Source organism: Eubalaena glacialis, chromosome 10 (assembly GCF_028564815.1).
Source record: "Eubalaena glacialis isolate mEubGla1 chromosome 10, mEubGla1.1.hap2.+ XY, whole genome shotgun sequence".
Lineage (NCBI taxonomy): Eukaryota > Metazoa > Chordata > Mammalia > Artiodactyla > Balaenidae > Eubalaena > Eubalaena glacialis.
Genome location: NC_083725.1, coordinates 83,753,637 through 83,768,816, shown reverse-complemented (window position 1 = coordinate 83,768,816; position 15,180 = coordinate 83,753,637). Strand labels below are relative to the sequence as shown.

Genomic DNA, 15,180 nt, shown 5'->3' with positions numbered 1-15,180 from the left:
CCCGATCGGAAGGGCAGATGCCTGACTCTGCCTCCCAGTGCCCAGGGAGGAGCTGAGCTCATAAGCCCACCAGTGGAGACACATCCTCTCCAGGTTTGATTCACATAGATCAGGATGCCCCAAGGTGAACGCTAAGAAATGCTGTTACTACACACAAACACATGGGCATACACAAGTGTACATACGTGCACGCTCACATGTACACTTGTGGTTTGGATAGGTTTCTTTACTGCAGGACTTGTCGGGACCTTTAACATGCTTGTAGTCATTGTAGATTGACTAAGGGGAGTGTGTGGCATTCCTCAAAGTCATCTGACCACAGAACCCAACTTTTTTTGTTTGTTTGTTTGAACTCAATTTTTTTTTTAATATTTTATTGGAGTATAGTTGCTTTACAATGTTGTGTTAGTTTCTGCTGTACAACAAAGTGAATCAGCTATATGTATACCTATAACCCCTCCCTCTTGGACCTCCCTCCCACCCCACCCCCATCCCACCCATCTAGGTCCTCACAGAGCACCGAGCTGAGCTCCCTGTGCTGTACAGGTTCCCACTAGCTCTCTTTTATAGTGTCTCATAGTGTTCCGCAGAGCACACGTTGGGAGGTGTCAACACTCTCTTTTCGGGGCCTGGCTGGGTAAACCAGATCACACCACGGTTGAGTTGCCCACATGATGTCATGGAAAGAGCACTGGACGAGGACTCGGAAAACCTAGCTTCTTGTTTCAGCTCTGCCACCCCCTCACTGTGTGCTTGGGCCATGCTTGTCCCCGCTGTGGGACTCAGATTCCCTTTCTATGTCACGAGGGCTTTGCTGTTCTGTGCCCTGAACACAGTAGGGTTTGCTCTGTCTGCTCATCTTCGCTGCCGCTGTGCTGCCCTTGGGACCCCATCTTTCCCGGGGCCTCTCCTGGATTCTGCGTCCTTGCAGACTGCCGGTCCGGGGCTGGTATACAGAAGGTCGAGCCCTGCTTCTCTGCTCCAGACAGGCACCCTCTGTGTGAGCTTCCTGGGGCCACAGGGCTGGGAACTGCCTCCAGCAGTGGCAGAGGCGAGTGCAGGGAAGGACCGTGCTCAGGGGCCTTGCATTGAACCTTGGGAACCGCGCTGAGGCCACACTCAGCTACTCCACCGCAGGCAGCCTAAGCCTCGGGGCTGAGCCTCACGCCCCCTGTGTCAGGGGTGATGTCACACCCACTCCTCTCTCTGGAGCCCACCTGGTTCCCACCCCCATCTCTCCCTCCCTCCCTCATCCTCCTGCTCCAAGGCCCCCAGCTGATGGCCCTCCGTGACCCTGATACTCACCCCTCCTTATCCGGTCCTTCCAGGAGGGGCTCCAACGTCTCCCTGACCCTGGACATGTGCACCCCGGGCTGCAATGAGGAGGGGTTCGGCTATCTCATGTCCCCACGCGAGGAGTCGGCCCGCGAGTACCTGCTCAGCGCCTCCCGCGTCCTCCAGGCCGAAGAGCTTCACGAGAAGGCCCTGGACCCCTTCCTGCTTCAGGCAGAATTCTTTGTGAGTCCCCTTGAGCTGGCTACCCTGCAGGGGGCAGCCCATTCTACTCATGTTGATCCCCCCAGCAAGACTTTGGAGCGGGGTACCCCAAAGTCAGCATCTGATGGATGAGCATCATTTCATTCTCACCTCTCCTACTGTCTTGTTTTCGCTCTGGGCCTCAGTTTCTCATCCCGAAAATGGGAGTAAAAATAACAGGGGTGTTGCAAGGATTCAAGAGATGCAGAACGTGTGCAAAGCGCCCATGGGGTGATTGGTGTTTGTGGCGTTCCCAAGTCTTTATCATCCAGGACTGTGCTCTGAAAGCCTGAGAAAGCCTTAGAAAGCTTTCTCTTCTTTTTTTTTTTTCTTTGGCCACTCCGCGAGGCACCAGGTATTGAACCTGGGCCCCAGCAGTGAAAACACTGACTCCTAACCACTGGACTGCCAGGGAATTCCTGAAAGCCTTCTCTTCTGACTCTCCCGTTTTCCCACCCTCCCCCTGCCTGACATCACCTAACATTGTTCGTCCTCCTTTGAAATCTCTCCAGTTCTGTGATGCAGGCTTAGGGTGGTCCTGATCACCTGCCCTCTAGACTTATGCAACAGCCTCCAGCTGCCTCCTGTTGGACTTTAAGGGGCCCATAAATGACACCCCTGTTTTACCTGCCTGAGCACTCAACCAGTTAAGAGCCAAGACATGGAAAATCACAAAATCACCTTTATTTTTGCAGATAAAGGCTAGGTTTAACATGAGGATTAGGTAGGTAGCAGTAGGGAACTTCCTAATACCAACCACCAGAGTGAACAAACTTTCCACCCACCCCGGGCGGTGCTGGCACATCGCCGGCCTCACCTCATAGGGGTGCCCTATAATTCTTTCTTGGCAGGAGGGCCGGGAAAGAAGGAGGAAGGAAGGGGCTGGGGCCCGAAAGCCCGGTTCCTCAGTCAAACACACTCATTGGGTAACTCACCCACCTCTGTGGGTAGGAACGGGCAAGAGGCCATGAGCATTTGGGGAGTGTCCCTCTTGGGAGAAGCCAGAGGGATGGAGAACCCGTGTGCCTCCCTTACAGCTCCCCTCGCCCCAGGCCACCCTGCTCCCTACCTGGACCGGATGGCTCTCCCCTCTGAGAAGCCCTCCATCACCCTCTGACCCGTTGCTCCAGATTCTCCAGAATGTGGCACAGCCTGCCTTACCTGAGCTGAACGACTCCTTTTCCGGACTTATATCCCCATCCCTGCAGGGACTGTCCACTTCAAACTGGGTCCCGCACCACCCCCCACCGCTGCCCCGGTGCCTTCCCTGTCATCATCCCCGACCCTGGAGGCCCCTAGGAAGCCTTCCTCGACCACCCAGCCTCAGCTGCCATTCCCATGGCCACACCTCCCCTTGAGGAAAGGGCTTGCATCCCCTTGTCATCTCCGGTTCAGTAGATCATTGTCAGTTTTGCTCAGAGAGTAAGAAAGAGGGGGTGCCCACACACCCACTCCATGGGCGCTTCTGCACATGCTTTTTATTCTTTTGATTCTCACAACCACCCTAGAAGGTAAGTATTATGATCCTCATCGTACAAAGCACACACTTAGTGTGTCCACAAACAATGAACACCGTAAACCATGTGAAGTCAGGTGCTAAAGCGTGTGGACAGAGGGAAGGGGCGTGAAGAGAAGACAGACACTGGGGAGTCATCCCAGAGAACATGGGTGGGGGGGAAGAGGTGAACCTTAAAGGCTGGGAAGGATTTGGGGTGATGAAGAGGGGTGGGACTGGTGCTCCCCACAAGCTGGGTGCCGTGAGCTCAGACCTGGAGGCTAGCTGGATACTGACAAATTAGCCACAGGAAGAGGTGGGCACAACTGGAGGGTGGGTCTCTTCAGAGCAGCTGGTGGTGAAGAAAGGCCAGATTGGAAAAGACCTCACATTCCAGGCAGAGAAGTTCCAACTTGGAACTCTTGACATAGAGAGTGATTGGGAGGTGCAAATACAACTCTGGGAGGCCCAGAAGGAGGCTCCTTTCCTGCTGGAGAATCAGGGAAGGCTTCTTGGAGGAGGTGGCATTTATGATGGACAGGAGGACATGAGAAGATGAGGATGGGGTGGATGTTACTGCAGAGTGAGCAGCACTATCCAGGGTCCTGAGGTAGAGACACGCAGGGTAGGAACACGGGTCAGTAAAACCACTCAGTGTGGCTGCAGCACAGGGTGCAGAAGAAGGCAGTGATTTGCCAGGTCACTTTTTCTTCTGTTCTTCTTTGAGTGTCTACTATGTGCCAGGCTGGCCCCCAATAAACAATGGTGATAATAACATTTATTATGCACTCAGCGTGTGCCAGGTCTGTTCTAGATGCTTTTTATGTGCACTAACTCATTTAATAGTCAATATTTGTTGAATGAATGCATGCACTTAAGTCAACCCACCTCTGCTCACACCCCCATGTCCTCCTGCAGGAAATTCCCATGAACTTTGTGGATCCGAAAGAGTATGACATCCCTGGGCTGGTGCGGAAGAACCGGTACAAAACCATCCTTCCCAGTGAGTACTCACTGCCCCAGGGGGTGGGGGCAGGCTCCCCCTCACCTGGGTGCCTCTTCACCCTGAGGAAGGCCTTAACCCCAGAGTGGGCCTCCACGGTCACGAGGAGAGGGGACAGAGGGTGCAGGTACCCAGTGAAGGGAAACACCCCCTTTAGAGGGTAGAGGGCTCCTTGTTCCTTCACACAGCACTTTCCAGACCCTTGCCCTGTGGAAGCCCAGAGAGAAAGAGGAACAATAACAGCAGCTCCTAGACAGTTCATGGTGGCTGAACAGTCTTTTCACATCCTTGGTCTCTTCAGAATGGGCAGGTTTTAAAGAGAGGACATTAAGGCTCAGAGAGGATAAGTGGCTCATCCACTGTCACACAACTAAGACATACAGAACTGAGTTTCAAACTGGGCCTGTGACCCCAGAATTGGGCTCTTTTGTCTACCTTGAGTTCAGTTTGGCCAGATTGTGAGTCCTCTAACAGGCAGAGTCACCCCATAAGGGAATGAGCTGCCTGTCTGGTAGTAAGCTCCCCATCAGTCAGGGTATTCAAGCTAGACTGCATGAGCAGTCCCCTGGAAGGTCTGATAGGGATTTTCCCCCTTTGGGGGCAGTTAGACCAGGCGACCTGATATTCCTCTTTTAGCCCTGGAGTGTCATTTTCAGGTAACTTTCGTCAAGCCCCTATCTGCCTGTCACCCCTGCCAAGTTCTGGCCCCAGGCCCCAGGGCTAGCTTAGGGGGTGATATATTGAAAGCAAATCCACAAACCTATTCCACTCAGTTTATGGAGTAACGAAGCTTTAAAAAAGCAGTTTTGCCATTAGCATCTCCAACAACATGTAAGATGTCATGACTTATTTTTAACTTTTAAAATATCGACTTGTGGTTGCTATGGTTACACAGTGTCTAGGTAGTTCCGGTTAAACAAAGCACCATTTAAGGCCAGGATGCAATATTCAGGGCTGCTCACCTCTTCCCTCCTCTTGCTGCCCTCCACCCACCCAGCCCAACCTGGAGGGAGGGGTTTGGGTACCCCACAATCTAGGGCTTTGCTGGCCACTCAGAATAGCCACTGGGGGAGTATGGGAGCCAGGCCATCACTCCATTTGGTCCCCACTGGATTCCTGAGAAGAATCCAGCCTCCAGCCATGCCCTGAGCCTCCAGGTCCCCAAACCCAACAGAGAACCTTCTCTGTGGCCAGCAAGAATTGACCCTGTGCCTTCAGAGACCGGGCTGGGGTGGATGGCAAAGCCCCCTCTCAGATCCAGGACACCCGAAGGTTTGCTTTCTCATTCATTCTACACCATGACCAGGGCCTGAGAATTCAGACATGAATGAGACACAGACTCTGTGCACAGGGAGCTCACAGTCTAGTGAGAGAGACAGATCCATGGACAGTTCCAGTACAGAGTGACCCAGCAGGCAGCATTGAGGACAAGATGCAGGGGAGCTGCACCTATATGAATGAATGAATGAATATCCCTCAAATCTAGCTCCCCCTCTCCAACTTCACTGCCAAATTACTTTTTTGGGGTGAGGGCTTCCATGTTGCCCAGTGATTTTGGGGGGTCGGACTTGCATGTTGCGCAATTCCAGGGGTGCCATTTACATGGACTGCATGGACATAGTGCCCCCTGGAGTTGTGCTGGGCAGGGCAGCCCTCTGACCCTGACACTTCTTATGTGGATCATTACAGTAATGTAAGTAGTCTCCTGAGTCCCACATTCTCTCCTTCTGTCCATCTTCTACCATTGTCACCAAAATGATGCAAAACAGAAAACTAATCATGTCATTCTCCTCTTTAAACACTGTCACTGTTACCCCATAATCCTCGGGTTGAGGTCCAGCCTTATAAGCATGGTTTATTGGACCCTTTGCCAGCTGGTTCCTCTCCAGCCTCATCTCTCCCCAGCTCCCACCTGGCCCTGTACACTTGAACTGGACAGAGCGGTGCTCCCTACTCCGCTTTCTACTGGTCCTTCAAACCCAACCCAGGTGCCCCCTCTTCCATCTGAGCCAAGTCAAGTCCCCTCTGTTCCCTCGTCCCCAGTGCTCACAGGCCATACACTGCTCGACCGCCTGCCCAGCAGTAGGGGACAGGGACCGGGCCTGGCTGATCTAGGAGCCCCCATGCTCAGGCACAATGTCAGTCTCAGAGTCCACGCTCGGTAGGGTCAATAGAACCATCACCATTCTCACGGTGGTTCTTTAATATCAAAGGCCCTGGTGTCTAGCCAGGGGGTCTAGTGCCCACTTCTGAGTCCTAATCTGGGCAGGCACCACGAGGAGAAGGGAGGTGGCCCACACAGTGCTGCCCGCGCCTCTCTCCCGCTGGTCACCCAGAGCCTCCTTCCATTTACCCTCGCTCTTCCCCATACCTGACACCCCTCCACTCCCTCCTCCACAGGAGCTGCCCTGTCCCCACCTCCCCGCCCAATCACCTGCCCAAACCTCAAGCACTGGGGCCGGGGCATGAAAGGGCCAGAGAGGGGAGGCTTTGTGGGTGTCATGTCCCACTTCATCTACCGGGTTTGGGATCCTTCTTTTTTTTTTTTTTTTTTTAACGTCTTTATTGGAGTATAATTGCTTTACAATGGTGTGTTAGTTTCTGCTGTATAACAAAGTGAATCAGCTATACATATACATATATCCCCATATCCCCTCCCTCTTGCGTCTCCCTCCCACCCTCCCTATCCCACCCCTCTAGGTGGTCACAGAGCACCGAGCTTATCTCCCTGTGCTATGCGGCTGCTTCCCACTAGCAATCTATTTTACATTTGGTAGTGTATATATGTCCATGCCACTGCCTCACTTCGTGGGATCCTTCTTTTGAGCTGTTAGCTTATAGTGGAACTTGTAATGATGGCAGTAATAACAGCAGACACGTGCCCTATAGTGTTCACCATATGCTGGGCCGAGTTATGGGTCTGAGGACTCATTAACATCTACTCTTGAACGTTTACAAGATGAGTGAGGTTGTGATGGAAGGAATGTCCCTAGTTTACAGAGAAGGCACAGGGGAACTAAGTAAATGGCCTACACTGACACTGCCAGGACTTGAACCCAGCCTTACTGGTCAGTGGTGTAGGCTCCTGACCGCTCCTCACACAGCCTTTGAGAGCCCCATATGGGGCACACTGGCAGGGCCTTTAGTCCAGACCTCCCTCCACAGAAGAGAACCTGGGGCCCAGAGAAGGGAGAAGACAGCCAATTGGTGACAAAGTCAGACCAGAGCCCCGGGCCCCAGCTTCCTGCCCACCCCACAACCTGCCGGCTCAATCCCAGCTTCTGTAGGCTCACAGAGCAGACTAGTCAATACAGGGAGGCTCTAGCTGGAACAAAACAAACCCAGGAAGAAGAGCAGGACGTTGTGAGAATCTGCTGCTATGGGATTTGACATGTGAATAGATGGGGGTGGGGGGGAACCCTTGTGCACGTGTGTGCCATCTCATCTCAGACGTGGAAGACTTTACTCCTTTCATAGTAATATTCTCCCTCAGCGTCCTACCCAAATCTTAGCTATAAAGTGCTTTACAGTTTAACATTGCACTTTCACATCTGTTTTCTCATTTATCTTCCCAACAATCCTAGGAAGTAGGCATCTTTACCCCCATATTACAGATCAGAAAACTGAGGCTTAGAAAGGCCATGTGCTTTACAAGCTTACACGGCACGTTGGGGACAGTGTATACTCAAACTCAGCCCTGCTGTCCAGGATGCATCCTCTAGGGAATTTCTTACTGATTTAGCTTTCTCCTCCCCAGAACATGAGGCACAGTGAGGACAGGGCAGCTTAAGGGACACATGGCAAGGGGCGGCATGGATCCTACAGAGGGAGAGACCTAAGGCCCCTCTCTGTACTGTCCTCTTCAGCCTGGGCCTCACCTGCCTGAGTGGGCCACAGGGATGGGTCAGTGTTTTGCTTCTGGGCAAGGGAAGAAGGAACTTCAAGTTCCAGAAGAAATGTGGGTGCCCTGAAATGGGCCAGATAAAGTGGGCTCTGCACCAGGGGGACTGCATACGTTAAATCCCAGCCTCACCTGTCTCCCCCACCCCAGACCCTCACAGCAGAGTGTGTCTGACCTCACCAGACCCTGACGACCCTCTGAGTTCCTACATCAACGCCAACTACATCCGGGTATGTAGCCCCATCCCGATGGCCTCTCCCTGAAAGGAAGGCCCGAGTCAATGGGATCCATCCTCTAGGCTTGTCCCTAAGCCCATGTGGCTCCTGCCAGCCCCCGGGAAGAGCCTGAGTGTGGGGACTGGGCCCCAGGAGCACGGCGTCTGACCCTGATGGCCTGGCCTTGGCTGGCCGCAGGGCTATGGTGGGGAAGAGAAGGTGTATATCGCCACTCAGGGACCCATCGTCAGCACAGTTGGCGACTTCTGGCGCATGGTGTGGCAGGAGCACACGCCCATCATTGTCATGATCACCAACATCGAGGAGATGAACGAGGTAGGCACCCCTGTACCTTACCAGATGTCTGCTGCTTTGTGCCCTGAGCTAAGCGTCTTGTTTCCATATTAATCCTTACAGCAGTTTTGTGAGGTTGGTATGTTCACCTCACTGCCTGCCAAGGGGAGGAAATGTGAGGCTCAGCGAAGTTAAGTCAGTTGCTCAGAGCCACACAGAGAGTCAGAGGCAGAGGCTGGAGCTGGCCTCTCCACCTCCAGGGCTCAGGATCTAAAACACGATGCTCTGCTGCTGCTTAGCCTGCCAGGCCTGAGGCTGGCTACTTCTGTACTCATCACGGCCCATTTAATTGAACTCCCATAAAAGTCCTTCAAAATGGGTATTATTTCCATGTTCCAGATGAGGAAACTCAGGCTCAGAAAAGGGAAGTAACTTACAGGTTATGAAGCTGAGATTTGAACTCTCTAACTGCAAACCTACTGCCCTGTTACCTCTCTTCCCGCTGGCCTGGGAGGGGTATTGGGGAGAGTATGGCTGGGGTGCTGGGAGTATCACAGCCTGATCTGGGCCCCTGCAGAAGTGCACCGAGTATTGGCCGGAGGAGCAGGTGGTGTACGACGGCGTGGAGATCACTGTGCAGAAAGTCATCCACACTGAGGATTACCGGCTCCGACTCATTGCTCTCAGGGTGAGGCCTGGGATTGGACTGGGCTGGGCAGATGGGGGACTCCACAGCCAACAGGGTCCCAGAGGCCATGATAGCTGAAATTAAGGCGTGTGTCACTCCCAGGATTTACTGATGAGCAGGGACGAGGGAGAGAGTGGTGAATAGACTTGGAGGCCAGAAGAAGGACCAAACCCTCAGTGCATTTCGTATTGTTAGGTTCTCTCCATCCACACTGTCATTCATAATGTCTTCCAGCTCTGCTTCAAATGTACCCAAGGCCAGGACTGTCTGGAAAAGGGGGCTTCAGCAGCTTCCAGCACTGTCCTTATAACTGAACTTTGAGATCCTGCCTAGAAACATCCCTTTACCTGAGCTTCCAGCCTGTAGTATGACACCGTCCACCAGAGGGCAGGCACTCCTTGCTGCACTTGGGTTGCACAGGGAGGTTGTGGTTGCACAGAAAAAGGAAAAAAAAAAAAAGAGAGAGAGAAGAAGACATACAAAATATGAGCAATTACAGAACAGCCCAGAAGAGTTGGGGGAGGTATCCTCCCACCCTGAAGTTGTGCTTCTTCCAGGCTCAGCATAAGAGAAGAGATTGTTCCTTTGGAGTCAGGAGAATTAGTGCGTTCTGTTTTTGAGAAATCTTATGACCCATGTTTGGGGAAAGTGGTGCCACTGTAATAACCCAAAGTCTGTAAGAAGTGAGCTGGATGCCAGGAAGCTGACATCCTATCCAGAAACAGCCTAGGAGGTCCACTGATGCTGGCAGCCACAGGGTCTGGATAGGATGTCAAGGGCCTGAGACTTGTTCCTCTGAGCTGCCCCCTCCCACTGGAGAAGGTGAAAGAGGGGGTGTCAAGGAGAACTCAGCCCCTGGAGGACAGTGCCCAACTAAGCATCTCCAAGATATAGGCTTGCTTGCGGGCAGAAAGGGGCCAGGAGGTAGAGGGCAGAGGCCATGGTAGCTGCCACAGCCAGATAACGCAGGAGTGCAAGGAACCAGCTTCTTTTTTCCCCCGGGAAGATATGCTGGGGCTGTCTCATCTTCTCAGTGCTGCCGGACTGGTTAGGGAAGAATTGGGACAGCTTGGGGCTTGGGGGTATTTACTTCTGTCCATAAACCTTTACAAGCACCTGCTCTGAGCCTGGTTCTGGGTTGGGTACTGGGAACACAGAGCTGTCCAAAGCCTGGACTCTCTCCTCAAGGAGCACCTATAAAATGGTAAGTACTGACATAGAAATAGGTAAGAGCCCAGAAGAAGGACCCTTTGTCAGCTAGGGTGCTTAGGGAGGGCTTCCTGGAAATGGTGGTGCTGAATGGGGTTCTGAAGGATGAGTAAGAGTTGGCTAGGGGGCAAAGAAGTGGAGAGAGCATTCCAGGCAGAGAGAAAGTAAAAGTAAGGGCGTGGAAGATAGAATAGCTCTATGTGTGTATACGTGGAGGAGGTGGGGGAAGCAGAGGTTTGATCTGCAAACCATTTGGAGTGCAAGAGAATCAAGTGCAAGTTCACAGGAGCAGGAGCTGGGCCTGGAGGGTAGATACTGAACCATGTGTCTTATTTGCCTGGCTGAAGACTGGGGAGGGTGGGTTTGATTCTAAGAGCAATGAGAGCCATCAAAGGGTTCTGAGCAGGAGAGCAGCCTGTGCTGTAGACAGACCGTTTTGACACTATGGAGCTGGGGCCGTCAGGGAGGAGGAGGGAGGGTCTCACACAGTCGAGAGATGATAAAGACCAAAGTGGAGGCGGTGGTGGTGGAGAGGATAGCACGGAGAGGGGAACACTTGCTGGGGTTGGAGGTGGGCAGGGAAGTATACTGAGGCAAGAGGAAGGGTCCCAGGGCTCTTGGGAGGTGACTGGGCTGTTAAGGGGTGACCAGGAGACAGGAGTGAATTGGAGAAGGGACTCTTCACCTCTCTTGGATGATCTTGGAGTTGCTGGGGCAGAACCCACGTGAAGACCAGTGCTGTCGCTGCTGACCAGCCCCTGCTGCCCACCTAGCTTCGGGTCTCTGTCTGGTGCCGCTGGGTGATGCGGTATAGATGGCAGAGGCCCGAGGCCCCACTCCCTGTGGCCTCCCTCCTGTGTGTTTCCTCCTTCCCTCCCATCTCCATCTCTGGGCTGATCTGTGGGCTCAAAGAGTTCACGTGTATCTGGGGTGGGCCTCTGTGTCCTGGACAGAGTGGGACAGAAGAGCGAGGCCTGAAGCATTACTGGTTCACATCCTGGCCCGACCAGAAGACCCCAGACCGGGCCCCCCCACTCCTGCACCTGGTGCAGGAGGTGGAGGAGGCAGCCCAGCAGGAGGGGCCCCGCTGCGCCCCCATCGTCGTCCACTGCAGGTGGGTCCTCCCCAGACACCCACGAGGGCAGGGCAGCTTCCCCCACCCCTAGGCTGCCCTGCCCCTCACCCACCCACGCCCTCGGCCCTCAGTGCAGGGATTGGGAGGACGGGCTGCTTCATCGCCACTAGCATCTGCTGCCAGCAGCTGCGGCACGAGGGCGTGGTGGACATCCTGAAGACCACGTGCCAGCTCCGTCAGGACAGGTCAGCCCATGGGCAGGGGGCTGAGCACGTGGGGAGCTAGAGCCCTGGGGGCAGCAGAGAGAGACTGACGTGTGCATAGGGTGAGGGTTAGGGGGACACACCCCGCGGGGACTGACCGGCGGACAGGAAGTGGGGAGGACAGATGGGTAGAGGAACCGGGTCCAGACAGTTGGTGGCTGGATGAAGAGGGGAGAGAAACAGAGCTGGTGGACACAGGGGCAGGGGCCGAGAGTGGTGGGACATGTCACCTGTGTCCCCGCTGTCTATGCCAGAGCTGGGAGGGACAGGAAGGGGGAGGGGGAGTGGCTGTCCAGGGTTGGCCTCTCTAAGCTGCACAAAGGCAGAGTCCCTGATGAGCCTCAGATGACTGGCACTCTGGGGGTCTGGGGGCAGGTCCCTCCATGACCCCGTCCCCACTGTGCGTCTGCCGGGCAGGGGCGGCATGATCCAGACGTGTGAGCAGTACCAGTTCGTGCACCACGTCATGAGCCTCTACGAGAAGCAGCTGTCCCGCCCGTCCCCCGAGTGACCACACTCCTCCCCGAGGTCCTCTGGGTACCACCCAGCCTGAGTCTGGGCCCTCATCCCAGCCACACCCAGGGCCCTGCCTCGGGTCCAGCCTGCTCCCTGCCCCTCCCGCTTCCTTCTCCTCAGTCTGCTCCCCCCAGCCTGGGCCTGGCCCCTGCCCCCCCCCCAACGTAGCTCTTCCTACTGTACATATTGGGGAGTGGGGGAGGGTGGGGGAGGGGTGTGCCAGGCCAGGCCTAGGGCCCCAGGGCCTGACCCACGCTGCGCGACCTGGGGCCTCAGTTTTTAATGATGGTTCCATTGCTACTTGATCCAAAACATTTCCGTGCCGCACTCCACGTGTCCTGCCGCAGCGTGTTGTGTCTGTCCATCCATCTCTGCTGTCTGTACCGGACACTGTGTCTCCTCAACCCAGGAGAGGGGTAATGAGCTCCAGCCCCCAAGTGGCCCCGGCAGAGGTGCCTGCCCCCGGCCCCCAGCCCCACTTCTCCCAACAGGCAGATTGCACTTTGCCCCTAGTTACTGGGACCAGGATAAGGACGGGGGGCCTGAGGACCTGGAGGTCAGGCACAGGGAGCTCCTGAGCGGGTGGCAGAAAGATCTCAGCTGGGGGAGAGGTCTCTGGGTGGTGGTGGGGGGAGAAGTATCGCAGCCAGGGTGGCCTCTGGGTGTCAGATGCCCGCAGGAGGCAGCGAGCAACTCGCGAGGCATCAGGGAGGAAGGGGACAGATGGGGACAGTGAACCTAGAGGACCTGGGCCACGGTGGGAGAGGGGGAGCTCCGAGGGTGGGGTGGGGACTCGGCCCCAGATATGTGTGAAACATTTTTCGGTGTCACTGTGGGAAATCCCTCCCAGAAGTCTCACCGCGTGTAGCTCTGCGTGTGTCCCATGTCCATGCGTGTGTTGAGAGCCCGTCAGCAGGGCGTGCATGACTCTTTGGCAACATGTGTTATCTTGGAGCCACGTGTTTTTATTGCTGACTTTAAATATTTATTCCACGGCAGACAGAGACATTTGGTGTCTTTTTATAATTTGCTCATGGTCATTGAATAGAGCAATAAATGGAGCATTTTGAGCAAAACTGGGTCTGTGTGATTGCCTCTCCCCTCCACTCCCTGTACCCCCGTCTTTGTACACACACACACACACACACACACACACCCTGACCCTCAAGATCCCTAGCACCACGCACACACACACACACACCCTGGCCCCCGAGATCCCTAGCGACACACACACACACACACACACACCCTGGCCCTCGAGATCCCTAGCGCCACACATACACACACACCCCCTGGCCCTCGAGATCCCTAGCACCACACACACACACACACACACACACACCCTGGCCCTCAAGATCCGTGGGACCCCCTTGTGGATGCTGGGAGTGTGGCATGAATCCAGATTTGAAAAGCCAAAGTCCGTTGAGCAGGATCCTCACACACCCCCACCGTCCCACCCAGCCCGGAGCCAGGGGCCATGGGGAGCCACAGGGACAGGTATTGGAGGTTTCCAGAGAAGGAGAAGTGGCTGGCAGGCCACCAGCTTCGACAGATGGGCCAGAGAGGCCAAGGCTGGAGCAGGGGGACCTTCAGCTCACACAGGCCCCTCCCTGTTGGCCAGCCCACTTATCCCCTGTTAGCCCTGCAGGTCTCAAGAGCAGCTGCAACCCAGCAATTTCCCCTGTAAGGCCTGGGCTGAGAGGAAGCCCCACCCAAGGAGCCTGGGGAATCTGCCCCTAGGCAAAGATCCTGCACCTCCTAGACACTCCTGCTCTATTCTTATCCCAGCCCCCAGGGATGCAGCAAAAGTAGCTGTCATGCCCTTGCTGACAGGTGGGGGTCAACCCAGGGCAGGAGGGAGTCCAGGGCAGGGCTGCTAACCAACCAGCAGGTCCTTACAAGGTAGCGAAGCCTTGAGTGGGCTGGTTGAGGGTCTGGGCTGCAGGTATACTACAGACAATGAGGAAAGAACAGGGAGTGCTTGGGCAGCTGGGACGGAGGGCCCAGAGGAGGGGGGCCTGCTCTCCAGCCACCCTCCAACAAGAGGATGGGCCCTGCTACCCTTCTGCCCAGATTAGGGGGGTTGGGCGGTAGGAGTGGGAGCGGGGAAAAGAACTAACAATTCCCCCTCTTCTCCTGGGGTGGCCCTGTGAGGCTACTCAGGCTCTGCAGGCACCACATGTAGAGCACAACATGAACGGTGCCCCCTGGATTTGTGCAAAATGACAGACCTGCCAGACTCTCCCCAACTCACCCCCTCCTGGTCCCTGGAAAACACAGAGCTGTTGCTTTGTTCCCCAAGCCCTGTTGGCCACACACACACACACTGCCTTTCAGCTCAGAAGGTCCCACCCGGCAGCAGTGAGAACCAAAAGCTCTGCACGAGGGACCAGAAAAAGTACCCCAGGACCACCACCCTCAGCCACCTGCCTACCCCATGCCCCACGTTTCCTCCAGCCCTGGCCTCAGTCCCCCCCATCCCCCAAAGCAGTGTGCCAGCTCGCTGGGACAGCTGCAGAGCCTGAGTAAGGGATCGCCCCCAGGGGGCCAGATACTTAAGGAACCAGTGACTCCTGGTGGCCCCATTGCTGGGGCAAAGGAAGAAGGAGACTGGTCAGTCTACAGCCCAGGCACCAGCTGCACCTCCAAAGCTGCGGGTGGACACAGCATTCGAGGGTTAGAAGGGATTGGTGACACGAAGGTAAGGCTTGCATCTTCCCTCAGGAAAGGGGCAGAATCTGCCAACTTCTGAGCCCAGAGGGGGACAGCAGGAGCTGGGACAGGCGAGTGGTCTCAGAACCCGGAGGGAGAAGCAGGCCAGGCAGAGAGATATCATGGGATGAGGGGGTTAACTTTAGCCCCAAACCTTCTAATTTGGAAGAAGGCTTTGGGGTCCCCTGGAAGGACACTGGACTGGGAGTCAAGAGGCCAGGATTCTAGTCTGGGTGACCTTGGACAGGTTATTTCTCTGACATCAGTTTCTCA

The 15,180-nt window shown here is 55.1% G+C and overlaps 1 protein-coding gene across 1 annotated transcript in view; it reads left to right on the top strand.

The window, feature by feature from the left end:
* The window catches only part of PTPN5 (protein tyrosine phosphatase non-receptor type 5), a 37,873-nt gene extending 25,082 nt beyond the window's left edge, over window positions 1-12,791 (top strand). Inside the window, exons 8-15 of the mRNA XM_061203744.1 lie at window positions 1,329-1,518; window positions 3,950-4,034; window positions 8,086-8,165; window positions 8,349-8,486; window positions 9,022-9,132; window positions 11,295-11,455; window positions 11,548-11,661; window positions 12,097-12,791. Coding sequence (XP_061059727.1) covers window positions 1,329-1,518; window positions 3,950-4,034; window positions 8,086-8,165; window positions 8,349-8,486; window positions 9,022-9,132; window positions 11,295-11,455; window positions 11,548-11,661; window positions 12,097-12,190 — 973 coding nt within the window. The 3' untranslated portion in view covers window positions 12,191-12,791. The remainder of the gene's footprint in view (window positions 1-1,328; window positions 1,519-3,949; window positions 4,035-8,085; window positions 8,166-8,348; window positions 8,487-9,021; window positions 9,133-11,294; window positions 11,456-11,547; window positions 11,662-12,096) is intronic.
* Window positions 12,792-15,180: the final 2,389 nt, after the last annotated feature.